The 21,532-nt window shown below is 47.0% G+C and overlaps 1 protein-coding gene across 4 annotated transcripts in view; it reads left to right on the plus strand.

The window, feature by feature from the left end:
- The first annotated feature begins 7,284 nt into the window (after nucleotides 1-7,284).
- ZNF74 (zinc finger protein 74) overlaps nucleotides 7,285-21,532 on the plus strand; it is a 182,051-nt gene continuing 167,803 nt past the window's right edge. The window contains exons 1-6 of one of the 4 annotated variants that reach the window (XM_066259912.1): nucleotides 7,285-7,747; nucleotides 8,146-8,231; nucleotides 15,255-15,381; nucleotides 15,837-15,935; nucleotides 17,113-17,235; nucleotides 17,431-19,941. In XM_066259912.1, coding sequence (XP_066116009.1) covers nucleotides 7,714-7,747; nucleotides 8,146-8,231; nucleotides 15,255-15,381; nucleotides 15,837-15,935; nucleotides 17,113-17,235; nucleotides 17,431-18,785 — 1,824 coding nt within the window. In that variant the 5' untranslated portion in view covers nucleotides 7,285-7,713 and the 3' untranslated portion in view covers nucleotides 18,786-19,941. Of the gene's footprint in view, nucleotides 7,748-8,145; nucleotides 8,232-15,254; nucleotides 15,382-15,836; nucleotides 15,936-17,112; nucleotides 19,942-21,532 lie in introns of those variants that run through there. The other 3 variants (XR_010729254.1, XM_066259910.1, XM_066259911.1) reach the window with 3 other exon arrangements.

Below are 21,532 nucleotides of genomic sequence, written 5' to 3' on the forward strand. Positions count from 1 at the left end.
ACAACTAAGGTGTAACAACAAATAATTGATACTTCTCACCTCTCTCCCTTTCCTCTCTGTCTGTCCCTATCTATCCCTCTCTCTGTCCTTGTCACAAAAAAAAATTAAAAAAAGAAAATCAAGAAAGTAAAAAAAGTGTGAAATGTTTTAGTGTAATATAATTTCATACTAAAAATTAAAAAGCAGAGGAACTTTATAAGATTAATACTATATAATAATACCTTTAAAAAATATTTTTAGGCCCTGGCCGGTTGGCTCAGTGGTAGAGCGTTGGCCTGGTGTGCAGAAGTCCCAGGTTCGATTCCCGGCCAGGGCACACAGGAGAAGCGCCCATCTGCTTCTCCACCCCTCCTCCTCTCCTTCCTCTCTGTCTCTCTCTTCCCCTCCCGCAGCCAAGGCTCCATTGGAGCAAAGATGGCCCGGGCGCTGGGGATGGCTCCTTGGCCTCTGCCCCAGGCGCTAGAGTGGCTCTGGTCGCAACAGAGCGACGCCCAGGAGGGGCAGAGCATCGCCCCCTGGTGGGCAGAGCGTTGCCCCCTGGTGGGCAGAGTGTTGCCCCCTGGTGGGCGTGCTGGGTGGATCCCGGTCGGCGCATGTGGGAGTCTGTCTGACTGTCTCTACCCCGTTTCCAGCTTCAGAAAATTACAAAAAAAAAAATTAAATTTATTTTAGAGAAGAGAGAGAGAGATTGACAAATGGGGGAGGAGCAGGAAGCTTCAACTCCCATACGTGCCTTGACCAGGCAAACCCAGGATTTTGAACCAGCAACCTCAGCACTCCAGGCTGAACGCTTTATCCACTGCACCACCGCAAGTCAGGCAATAATACTTTTTAATAATATACTTTTAAACCATGAAGTCATACATGAAAGTTAAATTTTTTTATACATCATGTTGAGTTTCTAGAAAATGTGTAGAAATAATGTTTTTTGAATGTATAAATGATATTATATATGAGGAAGTGAGGCTTACACTTCAAATCTGGTGCCTCTCTTTATATAGGCATAGCTTTAAATACTGTAGATCAGGGGTCAGCAAACTGTGGCCCATGGGCCAAAGCCAGTCAGTACCTGTTTTTTGTAAATTAAGTTTTGTCGGAACATTGTCACAATTATTTATTTATTGTCAGTGGCTGCTTTTACTCTACAGAGTTGGATAGTTGTGACAGAGACTGTACAACCTCATTTTTAAAAGATTTTATTAATTTTTAGAGAGAGGATAGATAGAAAGATAGGGGAGAGGAGTGGAAAGCAGCTCATAGTTGCTTCTTGGTACGTGCCCTGATCTGACAAGCCTGGGGTTTCAAACTGGCAACCTCAGCATTCCAGGTTGATGCTTTATCCACTGGGCCACCACAGCCCAGGCTGTACAACCTCTTATAGCCTCCTGGGACTTCTGTAACATTTACCACATACAGGTGGCTCAAACAATAGACAACTTATTGCCTTATAGTTCTGGACACTGGAAGACTGAGATCAAGGTACTGGAAGGTTTGGTTTTTCCTGAAGTCTATCTCCTTGACATGCAGATGGTCATTTTCTCATGTGTCCTCACATGGTCTTCTGTACACATCCTTGGTGTCTCTTTCTCTTCTTATAAGACACCAGTCCTATTGGATTCGGGCCCCATTCTTATGACCTCATTTAACTTTAATTAACTCTTTAAAGGCCTTATCTTTAAATATAGTCACACTGGGCTTGACCAGGTGGTGGCACAGTGGATAGAGCGTCGGACTGGGATGCAGAGGACCCAGGTTCAAGACCCCGAGGTCGCCAGCTTGAGTGCGGGTTCATCTGGTTTGAGCAAAAGCTCACCAGCTTGAGCCCAAGGTCACTGGCTCCAGCAAGGGCTTACTCGGTCTGCTGAAGGCCCGTGGTCAAGGCACGTATGATAAAGCAATCAATGAACAACTAAGGTGTTGCAATGCGCAATGAAAAACTAATGATTGATGCTTCTCATCTCTCTTTGTTCCTGTCTGTCTGTCCTTGTCTATCCCTCTCTCTGACTCTGTCTCTGTAAAAAATAAATATAGTCACACTGGGGTTTAGGCTTTTTTTTCATCTGCTCAGGCTGTTATAACAAATATACCATAGACTGGGAGGCTCAGAAACTACAGATACTTATTTCTCACTGTTTTGGAGGCTGGGAAGTTCAAGATCAAGGTATTGGCAGATTCAGTGTGTGATGAAGGCCCATTTCCAGGTAGGTTCACAGAAGGTCATTGTTTTGCTGTGTTCTTATATGGTAGAAACAGGAATTTCTTTGGAGCCTTTTTTATAAAAGCACTAATCCTATTCATGAGGGCTCTACCTTCATGACCTAGTCACTCCCCAAACACCCCACACACACCCCCCCATAGCATCACCTTGGAGATTAGGATGTGAACATATGAATTTAGGGTGGCACATTCAGAATAGCAGCCTCCAACATAGGTGAAGGAAATGTTTAACTCATGTTCTTTTCTTTTTCTTTTTCTTTTTTTTTTTTTTACAGAGGCAGAGATAGACAGGGACAGACAGACAGGAACGGAGAGAGATGAGAAGCATCAATCATCAGTTTCTCGTTGCGTGTTGCGACTTCTTAGTTGTTCATTGATTACTTTCTCACATGTGCCTTGACCGTGGGCCTTCAGCAGACCAAGTAACCCCCTGTTGGAGCCAGCGACCTTGGGTCCAAGCTGGTGAGCTCTTTGCTCAAGCCAGATGAGCCCGCGCTCAAGCTGGCGACCTCGGGGTCTCGAACCTGGGTCCTTCCACATCCCAGTCTGACGCTCTATTCACTGCGCCACCACCTGGTCAGGTCAACTCATGTTATTTTCTTCAACTAATTCCCAACCCCCTTCATTCGGGTTCCTTCGACCAGGGACTACAATGAGAAATAACTAACTTGTTTACCAATCTCCCAGCCCCCTTTGTCTGGTCATCTGGGTTTTTGTTTTTCCGACCATTCCCAACCCCCTTACCTAGTTAATGATATCCCCATCTCTCCTTTCCACCTTGGTGCGGCCATTTAAACTAACCAATTGAGAAAAAAATAAGACTTCAACACTCCAGCCAATGGAGTAAGACCCAGCATCCTAGGGCCTGCATTAGGGATAAAACAGAATTTGCCCTCTGCTCACCTGCTTGCTGGATGGCTTTCAATAGCAGCAGCACACCCTTCTGCAGAAGTTATTAAAGTTGCCTTGCTGAGGTATTTTGTCTCCACAAGTCTTGCTTAATTCCACCTCTAACAGTAGGGATTTGGGGTAACACATAGTCCGTAACAAGCCTGTAAAGCCTAAAATAGCATCTAGTCCTTCACAGAAGTTTCCTGAACCTTGTGGGTGTAGATAATCAACTATAATTATGTCAACATTTTACATATACAGATTTCTAAAATATATATAAATTAAATTAGAGCTACGTAGTAGTAGTAAAGCATTGTATAATTGTTGAATTATTTTTTTTAAAGATTTTACTTACTGATTTTACAGAGAGGAGAGGGGTTAGTTAGCTTCACATTAGTTGTTCATTAGTTGCTTGTCATATGTGCCTTGACTGGACAAGCCCAGGGTTTCAAACTGGCGACCTCAGTATTCCAGGTCGACCCTCCATCTACCCTGTGCCATCACAGGTCAGGCTAATTGTTGAATTATTTTACAAAAATTAGATAAGGAGCCTGACCTGTGGTGGCACAGTGGATAAAGCGTCGACCTGGAAATACTGAGGTCGCCGGTTCAAAACCCTGGGATTACCTGGTCAAGGCACATATGGGAGTTGATACTTCCTGCTCCTCCCCCCTTCTCTCTCTCTCTCTCTCTCTCCTCCTTCTCTCCTCTCTAAAATGAATAAATTAAAAAAAAGTCTTTTAAAAAAAAAGAAAGCAGAAACTAAAAAAAATAAAATAAAAAAAATTAGATAAGGAATAATGTTTTTCTGGAAATAGAAGGTAGAACTGTTTTTGTTTTTTGTTTGTTTTGAAAATTCTATGCCTGAGCTGTGGTGGTGCAGGGGATAAAGCATCAACCTGGAACACTGAGGTTGCCGGTTCAAAACTCTGCACTTGTCTGGTCAAGGCACATATGGGAGATGATGCTTTCTGCTTCTTTCTTTCTTTTCTTCTTTCTTTCTTTCTTTCTTTCTTTCTTTCTTTCTTTCTTTCTTTCTTTCTTTCTCTCTCTCTCTCTCTTTTTCTCTCTCTCACTTTCTCCTCTCTAAAATGAATAAATAAAATAAATTTTAAAAAAAGAAAGAAAACTCTAGCCTGACCAGAGGCCAAACCTACAATATCCTTATCTGGACAATGTTCAAACCAACTGAGCTACCCATACAGGGCAAAATATTCTTTTTTTTTTTTTTTTACAGAGACAGAGTCAGACAGGAACGGAGAGAGATGAGAAGCATCAATCATCAGTTTTTCATTGCGACACTTTAGTTGTTCATTGATTGCTTTATCATATGTGCCTTGACTGTGGGCCTTCAGCAGACCGAGTAACCCCTTGCTCGAGCCAGCGACCTTGGGCTCAAGCTGGTAAGCTTTGTTCAAACCAGATGAGCCTGCGCTCAAGCTGGCGACCTTGGGGTCTCGAACCTGGTTCCTCCGCATCCCAGTGTGACGCTCTATCCACTGTGCCACCACCTGGTCCGGCCAAAATATTCTTGATTAAATATCTTTCACACATCCAGAATTCTATAGTCAGTAGAAAGCAATAACTGCATCTTCTCACCTACTCCCTTATGTTAACCTGAACACATTTCTGTAGGTACTGTCTTGTTACTTTTCAGGACACATGAGTGGACAAATCACTAAACAGAACCCCTGGGATTGTGCTGATTTACATTCAGATGACAACCAGATCTCTGTGAGACCCATAATGACACACAAATGTGCACAGGGGTGCAGATAAACAAAGACGCACATACTGATGAGCACTGTGGGTATACACACACGGAATGATGTACAGAGGAATATATACAGCACACACAAAGTCACAACTAGACCCAAAGTCTCACAAACTTACAGAGGTGCATACCCACCCAGTCACAAACCAAACCAGAATTGTGAGCGAACAACCACACACAACAGAGGTTTACAGATTTACATGTAAAGGCATATGCACACTGTCTCAAAGAACACACCCAGGCACCAGATATAGTTGATCCTATAAGCCATCTACAATCACACATAAAAGAGCATACAGAGGGGCACATGCACAAATACACAGTCATTTATTCAGACTGTGGCAGCATAGTGGGACACACACACATACACATGAGCACATATTATAGACTCAGCCCAGACCTGTAAGTCAAAAGCTATATGCCACCACACACAAAATCACACCAGGCTCACAAGTGAGTACACAGGTGCACACAAGGTACTCTCCCATGTACAGGCACCTGCACACATCCAGACACCTCAGAACTGGGAGACAACAGCCACTGTGTAGGCACGGCTGACTCCATATTGAAGCTAATCTGCCAGCTTAATTTCTGAGTGAATGAGCCCCAACCTTTGACCCCCACCCCTTTCCCTGGATGGACTCTGGAATGTGTACAGAGGTTTCAGGCTAATGCTGGAATTACCATTACTCCTGCATCTGGGGCAAGGTGCCCTAGATGTTATTTCTTTCTTTCTTTTTTTTAAATTTATTTCTTAACTCACCTTGGCACCAGAGCTTCCCAGAATCTGGCCTCTTGGTTGCCCGTAACAACCCACATGTTCCTTTCCTAGCACATAGGTTCATCTCTAAGAGGGGCTAAAAGAGGGTGCTCTGAGGATGAAAAGTGCAGAGACCTGACTGTCCTCTGGTTGCCCAGGACCCATTTCTGTAGTAAGTTCCCTGTTAAGCCCATTTGACAAGCTGGACTTGGCTGCCTCATTTCTTTAGTCTCTTGGCTACTTGGGCATTTGGGGGCTGCTTTTCCTACGCAGCATTTTTGTGGAACAGCAATATACAGGGTGCAGATTCACCTGTACACAGGTGCATGTATACTTTCTCAGAGGCACACCCGCACATTTGCACAGATGAGAAATGTGAGGCAAGAACCAAAGTCAGAAGTTAGCATAGAGTGGTTGTTCACCTATACACACGCACACATTAACCAGCCCTCTAAGGCAACAGTCACTCTCCACCACACACAGGTCCACAATCAGACTTGTGAGGTTCAGGTATATACAGTCCCAATCTTTCCCAGGCTCCTGCCCTGGGGTTGCTATTGACACTATTCCTGCATGGTGCACAGGAATGCTTATGCAGGCCCTGGCCACAGAGATGTCAAGTGAGAGCCTGTGGCCAAACCTATCTGGGGTTGGAGTGGGAGTCAAAACAGTTTCCGGACTGTACTCTTTCTGTCCCACCCAAGATCAGCTCTCGGTAAGAACCTAGTAATAAACCAGTTCTGGAGTTACTCAGCCTGGATTCAAGCCTGACTCCAAGTCCCCTGGGCTGTGTGACTTGGGACAAGTTACCCCACCTTTCTGTGCCTCAGATTTTTCTTTTTTTTTTTTTTGCCTCAGATTTTTCATCTCTAAAATGGGGGTAATAATAGCTACCAAACTTCACTGGGCAGTTGTGAGAATACTACCAGAAAATACACATCAAGCCCTTTGAAACGTTCCTGGCATGGTCAGTGCTTAATAAATATTGGCATCATCACAATGTTAGAGTCTGTGCCAAGGCTGTGCCACTGCCCAGACCCTTCTTCCCAAGCTCCTGATGGGGAAACAGCGGTTAGGACCACTGGATCTGAAAACTGAGGGGGAATTCTCCTTCACCAGGAGTCCCAGCTGCCGGCCCACCACCCTTTGTGTCCCTAATTCCAGAGGCCTGAGTCTTTCCTGAACAGATGGATGTGGGTGGGGAGCCCATCTGACTCCACCTGGATATATGTAAGCACTGACAGGCCGCAGGGGGTGGAGGAGGCTGCAAAGCTGCTCACACCACCAGAGGACCCTGCCGACAGCGCCGTGAAGACCTGGGCACCGTCCTCCTAATTAGACACACACGCCCCCCCCCCACACACACACACACACGTGTGCACGCACGCAAACATACACAAAAGATACTACCACTACAAGGGGTGGGGCAGGGAACGGAGAGGGACCAGAGCTCTCGGTTTTTGGGCACTTGAACTACATTTCCCAGAAGGGTGTGCTACACTCCGGGTTGGAATTGTCAAGCAGCTCTGGTACCCCGATGCCCTTTGGGAAATTGAGTTCGCTGCCTGCGCGGTGCAAAGGCTCCTGGGGACAGTAGTTTGCATCCGGTCCGCGCAGGCGCACTTTGTCACGGCGGCCGCCGGGCTGCTCCTTTGTAGTGGCCGTTGTCCTTTTGTGGGAAGCTTGGTGGCTCGCTCGCTTATTCGTCGATCTGTCCGTCCGCCCCAAGGCCTGTCTGCAGGCTGCGCTCCACGACGCTGGCTCCGAGTGTCTGAGCCCCAGGCATGCTTGGCCCCGGAGAGAAGTTTGTGACGGGCTGCGTGAGGCGCAGCGATGGGGCGTGAGCGCAGCCTTGAGTGCGGGACTCCCGCTGAGCCTGCCTAGCCCCGACCTCAGCGGGGCGCAGGGCCAGTGTGACCGTGCAACCGGGAGTGCGTGCGCGACGCTGCGGGGCTCCCCTGTAGGCCCCTGCCCCTGAGCCTCCGGTACAGAACCGGCTCTCTGGACCTGGCCTGGGGCCCAGGAGGCTGCAGAGCTGCCCACACCTCCGGGGACGCTGCCGAGGGGCGCCATGGAGACCCCTGCCCCGAAGCCCCAGGAGACAGGTACAATTGGCTTTTTTAGTCAGTGGTTCTATGGGTTGGCAATTGAGGATACTGACATTCGGAGAGGTCAAGCTAGTTTCCCAGAACACCAGCAGAATCGGGCCTCCTGGCTCTTCACCGTGCACATCCATTTGTTCTCAGTTTTGAACATGTGATGAGAGGAAGGGAATGGCAGTGTTTTTCCTTAGAGTTTCTGACGCTGAGTGGCAGAATTAACCCCTGATGCTGCATCAGACGTGCCAGATATCGGAGCTCGCTCCCCACCCCATCTGCAGGGGCTGGCCCCCAACCCCATCTGATTCTCCCCGGTGCCAGGGGTGGAGTGGGTCTTAGCTCAGTCAATGCACCTGATGGCTATGGCTGCACAGCCTCCCCCACCCCCTCATTCTCTCTCCCAGCTCTGTCCTCTCAGGACCTTGTTTTTCCCCTCAAAGAGAATCCAGAGGATACATTGGATCAGAGTCTCCTGGAAGCCAGATCTGAGGTGAGTTACTGTCTTTTCTTCCTTCTGAACATCTTGTTCTTTACGAAGAGAGTTGGCAGCGTCTTTCCCCTGCCCAGGATCTTCAGTCACCCAAGGAACCTCCATCTGGAGGCCTGCTCTCCTGTCCTCACAAGCTCTGGGCCTGGGAACAGCTCTAGCTGGAGAGTCCAGGTGATGTTCCAGGGATGCCCTCAAGATGAGTGCCCCTTCCAGCCTGATTCAGTCCAATGGGTGGGTCAGTTGCCCAGGACCTGTATGCCTGCACTGTTCCAGGAGCTCTGAAGAGTGGTGGAACTCCAGCACTCTTAGTGGAACTCCAGCAAGAAGGTCACACAAGATCACTTTGCTCATCTCCACATGAAGACCCAGTCGATGTTTGTGGTGGTTTGTCCTTGTTTGGGGGAGTTTTCTGCCATAGAATCTGGGGTGGAACAGCTAAAGGAAGGGCCATGCACTGAGGTAGGAGTGATGGTATGGGGTACGTACGTCCATACTGGGCCCTGATGTGGGGCCCTCATGAAGTACTTAGAGTTTTAGAGGATCTGGAGGCTCAGCAAGGAATTACTTCTGTAGCTAAGCAGGGCCCAAATCCCTCTTTACAGACGTGAGGGGTTTTATTCTACCACCTAAACTACTTCTATTCATCATAGTATTTATTTATTTATTTATTTATTTATTTATTTATTTATTTATGACAGAGACAGTAAGAGAGTCAGAGAGAGGGACTGAGAGGGACAAACAGACAGGAAGGGAGAGAGATGAGAAGCATCTTCATTACGGCACCTTAGTTGTTCATTGATTGCATTCTCACATGTGTCTTGATGGGGAGGGAGGGGCTACAGCAGAGTGGGTGACCCCTTGCTTAAGCCAGCGACCCTGGGCTCAAGCTGGTGAGGCCACACTCAAGCCGGCGACCTCAGAGTGTTGAACCTGGGTCCTCCACATCCCAGTCCAGCACCTATCCACTGCGCCACCACCTGGTCAGACTCATCATAATATTTAGAAGGATGCGGTTGATTCGGAGAGCATGGGAGTGAAAAGGTCTGGAGGATTGACTTTTAGGATTTTGTGATTTTATTAACCTCCCACTTGAAAGAGGTGAGGTTTGATTACCAGTAGATATAGCTGTCAAACATATTGTGAGCCTGACCAGTTGGTGGCACAGTGGATAGAGCATTGGACTGGGATGCAGAGGATCCAGGTTCGAGACCCTGAGGTCTTCGGCTTAAACAGCTTGAGTGCGGGCTCACTAGCTTGAGTGCAGGATCATAGACATGACCCCATTGTTGCTGACATGAGCCCAAAGTTGCTGGCTTGAAGCCCAAAGTAGCCCCCGAGTCAAGGCACATATGAGAATGCAATCAATGAACAATGAAAGATCAGCAATGAAGAATTGATGCTTCTTATCCCTCTCCCTTCCTGTCTGTCCCTCTCTCTAACTCTATCTCTGTCTGTCCAAAAGAAAACAACAAAACACATATTGTGAGATGTGCCCAGCTTCTGTAATGTGTTAGAATGCTCTATAGTTCTGTAAAATACACGAGACATGACAATCAAATGCAATACATGATTCTCAATGTGTCACAGGTCCAAAAATATTCCATCAAATGCAGTTTGGGGACAATTGAGAAACTTGAAAATGGATTGTATCTTAGATCATATTGTATCAATATTAAATTTTTTGGGTGTGATGGTGGCCCAGCGATTGTGTAAAAAAATATCCTTAGGAGATACAAGCTGAAAAATGTAGGGTGCAATGTCATCATGTTTGCAACCTAACCTTCAAATGGTTCAGCTATGTGTGCATGTGTGTATGTGTGTGTGTGTGCATGTGAGTAACTACCTTGAGGTAATGCCCTTCTTGTGCATAGGTGTTATTTCTAAAATATTAACTTCTGGAGTAACTGGTCCTCCTCTCCTGAGTACTCCTCTCTCCAGCAATCTGACTCACACTCATGGTCAAGTGTTTTGCTATCTTGGGACATCCCCAACAGTCTATTCTGACTTCTCTGCTAATTTATTGCCATGTCTGCATTTGATTCACTTAGACATTCCCTGGGCTTTTTGTTTCCTGTCCTGCAGAATTAAAACACACCAGACATGCTCTTCTCCCAGTAGGTTAGGAATATCCCTCCTCTAATAAGGGCTTGTGCAAGGCTCAGATTGTACCCTGCTCTTGCTTGTCGATACCCCCACACTGAAGCCATGTAACGTCTGACAGCCCTTCTCACCTGCACCACATTCTGAGGTTTCTGAAGCTTTGATTTGCCCATTTTTCCTTCCCTGTGCCGATGCCACCACCATTATGCGTCATTCTTGTGTGCCTCAGTTATGGGTGTGTTCTCAGAGTGTGTCCTCACTCCCACCTTCACAGCTCCCTGAAATCCAGTAGGGTTTTTGAATTAGGTTTATTTATTTTTTAATGTGTATTTTATTGATTTTAGAGGAAAGGAAGGGAGAGAGAGAGAGAGACATGAACATTAATCTGTTCCTGTATGTGCCCTGACCGAAGATCGAACCAGCAACCTCTGCGCTTTGGGACAATGCTCTAACCAACTGAGCTATACGACCAGGGCTGAATCAGATTTATTGAGATAATTTATATACAATAAAATTTTCCAACTTTAAATGTAGGATTAGATGAATTTGGGCAAGTTTGTACAATTGTATAGCCAGTACCACAATCAGGACATGAAACATTTCCATCACCCAAAAAGTTTTTCATGTCCCTTTGCAGTCAGTCCTCTCACTGTCAAGTGATACAGTATGTATTCTTTGGTTTGTGACTAATTTCACTTAGCAAAATGCTTTTGAGTTCATGTCATTATATGAATCAGTAATTTGTTTCTTTTTATTGTTGAGTAATATTCCATTTTTAATAGTTTACAAGGGGCTGCTATTGCGAAGTGTCACCGACTGGCTAGCTCCAACAATGGAAATGTACTGGAGGCTGGAAGTCCAAGATCAAGAAGTCAGCGGAATTGGTTTCTTCTGAGGCCTCTCTCCTTGGTTTATAAATGGCACCTTCTCCTTGTGTCCTCACATGCTCTTTTCTCTGTATATGTCTTTACCAATATTCTCTTCTTGTAAGGACTTCAGTACTGTTCAATTAGGGCTCACCATAATGACCCTATTTTACCTTACTCACGTCTTTAAAGACCCTCTTTTCAAATACATCACATTCGGAGGTCTGAGGGCAGGTTAAGGTATCAATATATGAATTTGGAGGTGACACAATTCAGCCCATAGCACCATTGTATGTATATTCCACAATTTGTTTATCCATCCATCAGCTGATGGATATTTAGGTTGTTTTCAAATTTTGTCTATTACAAATTAATCTGCTATAAATATTTGAGTATGAATATAGACTTTTTAAAAGAGATTTTACTTTTACTGATTGATTTTAGAGAGAGGAGAGAGAGATGGGGGAGGAGCAGGAAGTATCAACTCATAGTAGTTGCTTCCTGTATGTGCCTTGACCAGGCAAGGCTGGGGTTTTAAACCAGTGACCTCAGTATTCCAGGTCAGTGCTTTATCCACTGTCCCATCACAGGTCAGGTGGATATATATGTGTTTTAATTTCTCTTAAATAAATATCTAAGAGTGGAATTGCTAAGTCAGGTCGTAAATACTGGTATATGTTTAATTATCAATGTTATTGATCTTTTCAAAGAGTCATCTTTTGGTTTCATTGATTTTTCTCTATTGCTTCTCTGTTTTCTATTTTGTTGATTTCTGATCCTTATTATTTCCTTCTTTTGATTTCTTTTTTTTTTCTTTGGTATTTTTCTGAAGTTGGAAACAGGGAGGCAGTCAACAGACTCCCGCATGTGCCTGACCAAGATCCACCCAGCATGCCCACCATGGGGCGATGCTCTGCCCATCGGGGGCATCGCTCTGTCGTGACCAGAGCCATTCTAGCACCTGAGGCAGAGGCCATAGAGCCACCCCCAGCGCCTGGGCCAACTCTGCTCCAATGGAGCCCTGGCGTCAGGAGGGAAAGAGAGAGACAGAGAGGAAGGAGAGGGGGAGGGGTAGAGAAGTAGATGGGTGCTTCTCCTGTGTGCCCTGGCCGGGAATCGAACCCGGGACTCCTGCACACCAGGCCAACGCTCTACCACTGAGCCAACCGGCCAGGGCCTCCTTCTTTTGATTTCTTAAGATTGAATCTTGGATATTGATTTGACACCTTTCTTCTTTTCTCATATAGCATTCAGTGCTATAAACTTTCCTCGAATACTGCCTTGGGTACATCCCACAAATTTTATGTTGTATTTTCATTTTCAGTTCAAAATAGTTTCTAATTTCCTTTGTGATTTCTTCTTCAACCATGTATTATTTAGTTATATGTTGTTTACTTTCCAAACATTTGGGAGATTTCCCAGATATCTCTCTATTATGGATTTCTAATTTAATTTCTTTTTTTAAGTGAGAGGAGGGGAGATAATGAGACAGACTTCCACATACGCCTAGGCTGGGATCCACCCGGCAACGTCTTCTAGGGCTGATGCACAAGTACCGAGCTATCTTCAGTACCCGGGTCCATGCTTGAACCAATTGAGCCACTGGCTGCAGGAGGAGAAGACAGAGAGAAGGGGGAGAAGATGGAGGAAAGAAGCAGATGGTCGCTTCTTCTGTGTGTCCTGACTGAGAATTGAACCTGGGACATTCATATGCCAGGCTGACACTCTACTACTGAGTTGCTGGCCAGGGCCTCTAATTTAATTCTTTTATAGTTAGAAAAGGAACTCTATATGATTTGAATTCTTTTAAATGTACTATTTATTGCCCAGAATGTGGTTTGTCTTGGTACGTGTTCTGTGTGCACTTGAAAAGAATGTGTATCTGATTTTGTTGTTTAGAGTGTTCTATAAATATCAATTCAAATTGAATAATAGTGTTACTCAATTCTATATCCTTATAGACTTCCTGCTTGTGTATTCTATCAATTATTGAGAGAGATTATCGTTGAAATCACCAAGTATAATGGTGGATTTGTCTGTAACTCTTTTCAGTTTTGTCGGACTCTGGACGCAGCACAGACTGCTGTTTCTTCTCATAGGGGCAGGGGCAGGGGCAGGGGAAGGGTCTCCAGCCTCTTGGAGTGCACAGCCAGGGGTGTGGGAAATGGCCACATGATTCAACTACTATGGAAACAGTTTGGTGTTCCTTCAAAAAGTCAAACATAGAATTACCATATGATCCAACAATCCCACTTCTAGGTGTATACTCAGAATAACTGAAAGCAGGGCTCTGGCCAGTTAGCTCAGTCAGTTAGTGTTGTTCTGAAACCCTAAGGGTTGTGGCTTCAATCCCCAGTCGGAGCACATATGAGAAGTGACCAATGAATGCACAGCTAAGTGGAACAACACATGAGTGCTTTCCTCTTTCTTTTTCCTTCCCCTTCCTCTCTTTCTAAAATCAATAAATTTAAAAAAAGTTTAAAAGTCAAAACTCTTGTGACCCAGATGGGATCCCAGCTTTTGCCAACTGCCTGGTAAGCACCTGGTAGGCATGAGGCCTCTTCTCAAGGCTGGACAGCTGTGCCCTCACCTCACTCTCGGTGCTGATGTGGATCCAGAGCTTCTTGAGGAACCTGGTGGCCCCTGGGAGCATGGCCCCATACCAGACACTCCCCAGAAAATGGTTTACTCTTCACTCCTTTTTTTTTTTTCTTAAGTTGGAAACAGGGAGGCAGTCAGACAGACTCCCGCATGCACCTGACCGGATCCACCCGGATCCACCCGGCATGCTCACCAGGGGGCGATGCTCTGTCCATCTGGGGCATTGCTCTGTTGCAAGGAGAGTCAGAGGCCACAGAGCCATCCTCAGCGCCCGGGCCAACTTTGCTCCAATGGAACCTTGGCTGCAGGAGGGGAAGAGAGAGACAGAGAGGAAGGAGAGGGGGAGGGGTGGAGAAGCAGATGGGCGCTTCTCTTGTGTGCCCTGGCCGGGAATAGAACCAGGACTCCTGCACACCAGGCTGATGCTCTACCACTGAGCCAACCAGCCAGGGCCTACTCTTCACTCTTTTTTTTTTTTTTACTCTTCACTCTTATATCTACCTGAACTGCAGCCTAACTACAGTTTAAGCCAGGCTGCCATGGTCTCAGCATCTTTGAAGAGAGAGCAGTTAGCTGCTACTTAGAAAGCAGTCTCCACACCCTTGCTACCTGAAGTCAGAGCCCTAGTGGGCCTTGAGAACTTCTTTCCTGCCAGGGTGGGATCCAGAACAGTGTTGGAGCTTGACGACTGTGGAGCCTGTTAGGGGAGACAGCCTGGAGGCTCCAGAGTGGGTGAGAAGCCCCGGGTGGCAGAAGAACCTAGGGTTTGAGGGCAGAAGTACAGGTGGAGTCAGTTGGGGTATTTGTGACAGTTGGACCCAGAGTGACCAAGTAGGTGTAGGGGTTACCCTGCAATCAGTGAGCAGTATTGGAGGAGGATGGGAGCAGGTCAGGTATGGGACAGGCCAGGACTCGGGTCTGCAAAGGGCAGGGGTGCATGAGTTTTGGTGGGAAGGAGTGAGGGGCAGGTGGCAAGGACACAGAATGGCTCCTTTGGTCTCTTAGGCACAGAACTTGCTGATAAGTACAAGGTTTCCTTCCTGAGGGTATAATAATGGCTTTGTGTCTAGGGACAAATCCTTTTGCTGTGGTGAGATATGAACAGGGTTTCCGGGTTCTTGTGGTATTCTTTCAAGTTCTCTAAGTTTGACATTCTTGACCCAGGTAAGCATAGCATCTTACCCAGAACATATCAGTAGCTTTCTGTCCACCGTGGCACCGCGCACACAGGCTGTCCAGTTAGGCCCTTCTGGTTCAGAAGGCCAGGTCCAAATAGTGATTCCTGGCCCAGCTTGTGGTGTGTACATCAGGACTATACAACAGATGGTATCTAAGCTCAAACTTCCATGCTCAGGAGCAGGTTGCCAAGATTAACCTTTACCTCACTTGGAAGCATGAATGTAATCGGAATCACTCCCATCCTCGATGACTGAGAACATTGTACATGTCGTCCCAGGAATTGGTGACTTTCAAAGATGTGGCTGTAGACTTCACCCAGGAGGAGTGGGGCCAGCTGGACTCTCCTCAGAGGGCCCTGTACCGGGACGTGATGCTAGAGAACTACCAGAACCTTCTTGCCCTGGGTAAGACTGCTCCTGAGGCTCAGAGACTGCATTCTGGGCATTCTGTCACTCCATAGGTATTATGGAGTCTCCCTTCAGCACCAGCCCTGGGGCCAGCTTAGCAGGGTGTGAGTGTTGTGGTCTCTGTGCCCACGCCCTTTTGGCAGGGCTCTGAGGTATCACTGGCATCTTTGCCTGGAGGTATGGCTGGTCACAAGATGAGCCAAACAAGATGAGTAGATAGGCTACTGGGAGCCCAGCCTGCTCTGCACTTTTCCAAGAGATGGGGGCAGTGGGGCGTCCATACCCATGGGTTACTCAGAGTATATGCCTCAGTTTGGGTTCTGAAACCCCCATTCCCGAGGATAGCACACACCCCTCAGTTCCAGCCTGTGTTCTTCGGGGAGCTGTCCTGTCCTGTCGCCTGGTTCTAGAGAGCCGCAGTGCACAGAGCCATGCCTCTTCCTCCCCACAAGCAGGGCCTCCGGTCTGTAAGCCAGACGTGATCTCCCATCTGGAACGAGGCGAAGAGCCATGGCAGGTGCCCAGAAAAGTCGCTGGAGGGGCTCTTCCAGGTGAGAGGGGGATGCAGTGGAAGGGTATGGATCCCCCCTCCAGCGCCCCTCCCACCACCCCATGTGGCTCTCCCATCACTGTGTTTTCCTTCCACAGTCCACTGCTCCACCTCCATCTGTGCCTGCTCAGTGCCCCTTCTAGAACCGTCCCTCTTCCCTTCCTTCAGCACAGACGTCGAGCACTGGCTGTGTTCCAGAAACTGTGCTGGGAGAACAGCAGGAAAACAGGCAGAGACAGCTGCCTTCTGTTGGCAGGAGGCAGAAGTAATTTCTACACATACAGAAATATTTAACAAGCGGTGACCATCAGATGGCACCAAGAAAAATGAAGCAGGACAAGGCGGGAGTTGTGTGTGAAACTGGGATCAGGGCTTTCTCGTTGAGAAAACGGCAGTCAGCCTGAGGGCGGGGAGAGACGGGGGACATCACAGAGGTGACTCCGAGGAAGAGGTCCTTCTGGGATACAGAGCTGGCAGAGGCTCACTTAACGAGACGTGTGTACATCTCAGGGACAGAATACATGCAGTTTCAAGTGTTCTAAAGAAGATGCTAAAGAGAGGTGGAGTGGGCGGTTATTTTTCCCCTCTGGAACAAGGGACATTTTTTTTTAGAGGTAGAGGAAGGGAGAGAGAGAAACAGATTTGTCTTCACTTATAAATGCATTTATTGATTGATTCTTGTATGTGCATTTATTGATTGATTCTTGTAAGTGTCCTGACTGGGGATTGAACCCGTGACCTCAGCATAGCAGGACAATGCTCTAACCAACTAAGCTAACTGGCCCAAGCTGGAGCTAGGGACATTTTAAATTTAATTACTGCTTTTGGACTTGTATTTATCCTGGCCAGCACTGACCGGGTTCTGACGCACAACAGTCTCTCAGTTGATGATGCAATGAGTGAATCATATCCATGAGCCTTCCTCCCTTCCTCACCCCTGGCTCTTTTTGAATTCCCTTCAGGGGCTCCTTTCTGTTTCTTTTTCCTCTTCCCTTCTTGCCAGCTTGTCTGCCTGTCTCACCCTACATGCGCTACCCCCGCCCCCCCATCGCTCTGTTTTTGAGTTCCCTCCCTCTGTTAGTCTCTGCTCTCTTCTCTCTGCTTATGCACTTCTGGGTCAGATCTCTCCAGGACCAGCCTTTGCCTGCTTAGGAGAATTGTATTTCTGTTTTGTACAGAATGGGTGCCCAAGCCCGAGATGATGGAGTTGTGTCAACAGCAGGGCATCTGCGGAGAAGAGGCAGCGCAGGAGTTGACTGCAGAGGGGCTGGCGAGGTCCAGTCTCTGCAGCCTCGGTCCAGGTGATGGGTGGGTCTGGGAGGGCCCAGCGGCCACCCTGTCAAGAGGTGAGGCTGTGCTCTGGAGGCACGCGCCCACCAGCCGTGGGGAGGTTTCCACAGCGGTGCGCTGGCAGGGACATGAGGCATCTGAGGAGGCTTTTCCCCTCGGGTGCACCCCCTTCGCCCAGCAGCGCAAAGGCACTCTCATTCCCACAGAGGGAGAGTCTCCGGACAGCCACACTGAGGATTTCCAGCCCCGCGAGACTGTAGCCCAGCACCAGAGAGCATGCGCAGGGAGAAACGATCGCAAGTCCAGTGGACACGGAAACACTCCATCTGGGAACAGGCTCCAGGGCCCGGGCACTGGGGAGGGGCTTTTCGTGTGTGGCCAGTGTGGGAAAGCCTTCCACCAGAGCTCGTCCCTCTCCCTGCACCAGCGATGGCACACACGGGAGAAAGCCTACAGGTGTAATGAGTGCGGCAAGGCCTTCACCTGGAGGACCAATCTCATTGAGCACCAGAGAATCCACACAGGAGAGAAGCCCTTCCTCTGTGGTGAGTGTGGGAAAGCCTTCAGCTGCCACTCATCCCTGAATGTGCATCACAGGATTCACACAGGGGAGAGGCCCTACAAGTGCAACACCTGCGAGAAGGCCTTCAGCTGCAGCTCGCTGCTGAACATGCACCTCAGGGTTCACACCGGGGAGAAGCCCTACAAGTGTAGTGAATGTGGGAAGGCCTTCAACCAGAGGACGCACCTGACGCGACACCACAGAATCCACACGGGAGAGAAGCCGTATAAGTGTGATGAGTGCGGGAAGGCCTTTACTTGCCACTCATCCCTGACCGTGCACGAGAAAATCCACAATGGAGACAAGCCGTTTAAATGCAATGACTGTGCCAAGGCCTTCAATAACCGTTCACGTCTCACCCTCCACCAGAGAATTCACACGGGAGAGAAGCCCTTCAAATGTGGTGATTGCGGGAAGGGCTTTAGCTGCCACTCCTACCTGGTTGTGCACCAGAGGATCCACAGTGGGGAAAAGCCCTTCAAGTGTAACGAGTGTGGAAAAGCCTTCAGCTCTCACTCCTACCTCATTGTGCACCAGAGGATCCACACAGGGGAGAAGCCCTTTGACTGCAGCCGGTGCTGGAAGGCCTTCAGCTGCCACTCGTCCCTCATCGTGCATCAGCGGATCCACACCGGAGAAAAGCCCTATAAATGCAGCCAGTGTGGCAAAGCGTTTAGCCAGAATCACTGTCTCATTAAACATCAGAAAGTCCACTCCGGGGAGAAGTCATTTAAATGTGAGGAGTGTGGTGAAATGTTCAACTGGAGTGCCCACCTCACCGAACACCAGAGACTACACAGGGAAGAAAAGCCATTTGCTATCCAGTTCAACAATCATTTGCTGAGTACGTACTATGTTCCCAGCAGCCTGCTGGATGCGGGTGGCATGGGTGTGAGAGGCATGGACCCCATAAATTCCCTGGACATGGCAAAGTTCCTGTGTGTGGTTCAGCCCTCAGCCAGCAGGAACTTCCCCCTGGGCAGCAAACCTGGAAATTAATGTGGTGTGCTTGTCATCTGGCTTCTTCCCTGGGGTGGCCAGGGAAAGCACAGTGGCTCATAGGTACGTGCTGCAACAGACACTCTTATTAGCGGTTGTCACCTCTGGGAAGGGATACACTGTAGGAGGTTAGAATTGAGGGCCATTTGAAGATGTCCCATGGTCCTGTTTCCTTTGATGGGTTTGGAAGTCACTGACCAGGGGAATAGATCTTTCCTGTATATTAAAAGGTATGTCAACCGTTCTGTCCTCAGGCAGGCTCCAGGCACGATTTCAATTAGGAATTTCATCTGTGAACTGTTATGTTTAGAGTAATATGAAGAATTTTTAAAAACCAGAATTACGAACAGTATTACCTTCAAGCGAACGTTACTATATTCCCGGAGAGGAGAATAGTCTTGGATGGTGGGAGTTGGGGAAGAAGCGGATTTCCTGGACTCACCTCACTTAAGTGGTTCTGCTGCAGTCATTTTTTAGAGGTGACACAGGCATCACAGAAGCACAGAACAGCATCAGAGTAGCCAGATCCCGACATGCCAGCATCATGCCTGCCCACCTGGTCCATGGTGGAAGACTGGCAGCACATAGGCCATGCCCAGTGCATCCAGGGACGATGGGTGCAGTGTCAAGGTAGTTGTGTCTAGAAGCACACTTCATGCAGTGCCACTCCACGCACCAGATAGCTCAGCTCATCAGTGCAACCCTGAGGGAGAAGTCCCTCCACGGAGACCATCCCCATGCTCCTGGAGGGTAGGAATTAATGTTACTTCTGCTCAGTTCTAAACACGTACAAGATGCCTTCTCAGTGATAATACTTTACATTTGTACAGAGTGCTATAGTTTATGAAATGCTTTTTAGTATACTTTTTAAATTATGGAGGCAAAAGAACCACATTTCAGAAAATGTGGAATAAAGGAGAGAAAACACCCATAATTTTTTTTAAAGATTTTATTTATTGATTTTAGAGAGAGGAGAGAGAGCGCAAGAGAGAAGGTGGGGGAAGAGCGGGCATCATCATTTCATAGTAATTGTTTCTTGTATGTGCCTTGACTGGGGAAGCCCGGAGTTTTGAACCGGCAACCTCAGCATTCCAGGTCGACACTTTATCCACTGCGCCACAATAGGTCAGTCCATAATACTTAATAAAACTGTATTTTGCACTCTGAAACATTATTTCTGCTTTTTTCATATTGCTTTTTACACCACTTTAAACATAGTATATATATCATTTTTTTATTTTTATTTATTTATTTATTTATTTATTCATTTTAGAGAGGAGAGGGAGAGACAGAGAGAGAGAGGAGAGACAGAGAGAGAGAAGGGGGGAAGGAGCTGGAAGCATCAACTCCCATATGTGCCTTGACCAGGCAAGCCCAGGGCCTCGAACCAGCGACCTCAGCGTTCCAGTTCAACACTTTATCCACTGCACCACCACCAGTCAGGCTCTTTAGCATTTTTTTAGCGTAAACTTCTAGATGTGAACATTTTGAGATAAAGGAAATGAATAGCCTAAGGAATCATCTCCATTTGTTTTAAGTTCTGTGTTTGCAAAGTCATACTGTTTCATTATGAAGCCACTCAGCAGCTCTGGTCAGGTAGGAACACCACATGCCTGGCCATCTCCGGAACACAGGCACTATTCACAGTTGGATGTGCAGATGGTCTTTGTTCAGGGCATGATGGCAACATAGCCATGATCCTGGGAGCCTGCTGCTCCATTGCCTTCCTCCAGAGTGTCTGTGAGCTAGCTGGCCTGGCGTTATGTGGGCCTCGGGGCCCGTCATGGCAGTCATGGGCCCTTCCTTCATGACAAATAGGAAAAGGGTTTTTTTTTGGTCATTTTTATTATTGATTTTAGTGAAAGAGGAAAGCAGAGAGAGAGAGAGACAGGGACATCAATCTGTTCCTATATGCCCTGACGGGATCAAACCGGCAACCTCTGTGCTTCAGGACAATGTTCCAATCGAGTTACTCGGCCGGAGCGCAAAGTTCTATTTTATGACTGCATTGGGAAAAGACAAGTATAATCTAGGCTTGATTTTGATACGTTGCAATGTTGTTTTTTCATGTTTTTTTACCATTTTTTCCCCTTCATGTGAATTGTCTATTCCTATCCTTTGTCCAATATTTAATTTTTTGTTATTTAAGTATTTATACACACATATACATATATACACATATACATATCACCTTGGCACATACATTTTTCTTTTTTTTTTTTTTTTAACAATCTTTTTTTTTTTTTTTTAATCCATTTTTAGAGAGGAGAGAGAGAGGTAGAGAGAGAGACAGAGAGAGAAGGGGGGAGGAGCTGGAAGCATCAACTCCCATATGTGCCTTGACCAGGCAAGCCCAGGGTTTCGAACCCGCGACCTCAGCGTTTCCAGGTCAACGCTTTATCCACTGCGCCACCACAGGTCAGGCCACGGCACATACATTTTTCTATCTTTGTTACTGCATGTTTTATGTACAGAGGTTTTCAAATTCTGTATAATAAGGTCTATTTGATTTTTTTTCCTTTATATTTTTCTTTGGCTCTTAGAAAGCCTCTTAAGTCCTTTTTTGGGTTCATATTTTATATTTAACTCTTAAATCCTCCATCTGTTTGGGATGTAAAATTCAGGGTCCCTGCATCACTTTTTTTTTTTTTTAGAGACGGGAGAGATGAGAAGCATCAACTCGTAGTTACATCATTTTAGTTGTTCATTGATTGCTTGTCTCATATGTGCCTTGACCAGGAGGCTCC

The sequence above is a fragment of the Saccopteryx bilineata genome, chromosome 2 (assembly GCF_036850765.1).
Source record: "Saccopteryx bilineata isolate mSacBil1 chromosome 2, mSacBil1_pri_phased_curated, whole genome shotgun sequence".
In the NCBI taxonomy this organism is placed as follows: Eukaryota; Metazoa; Chordata; class Mammalia; order Chiroptera; family Emballonuridae; genus Saccopteryx; species Saccopteryx bilineata.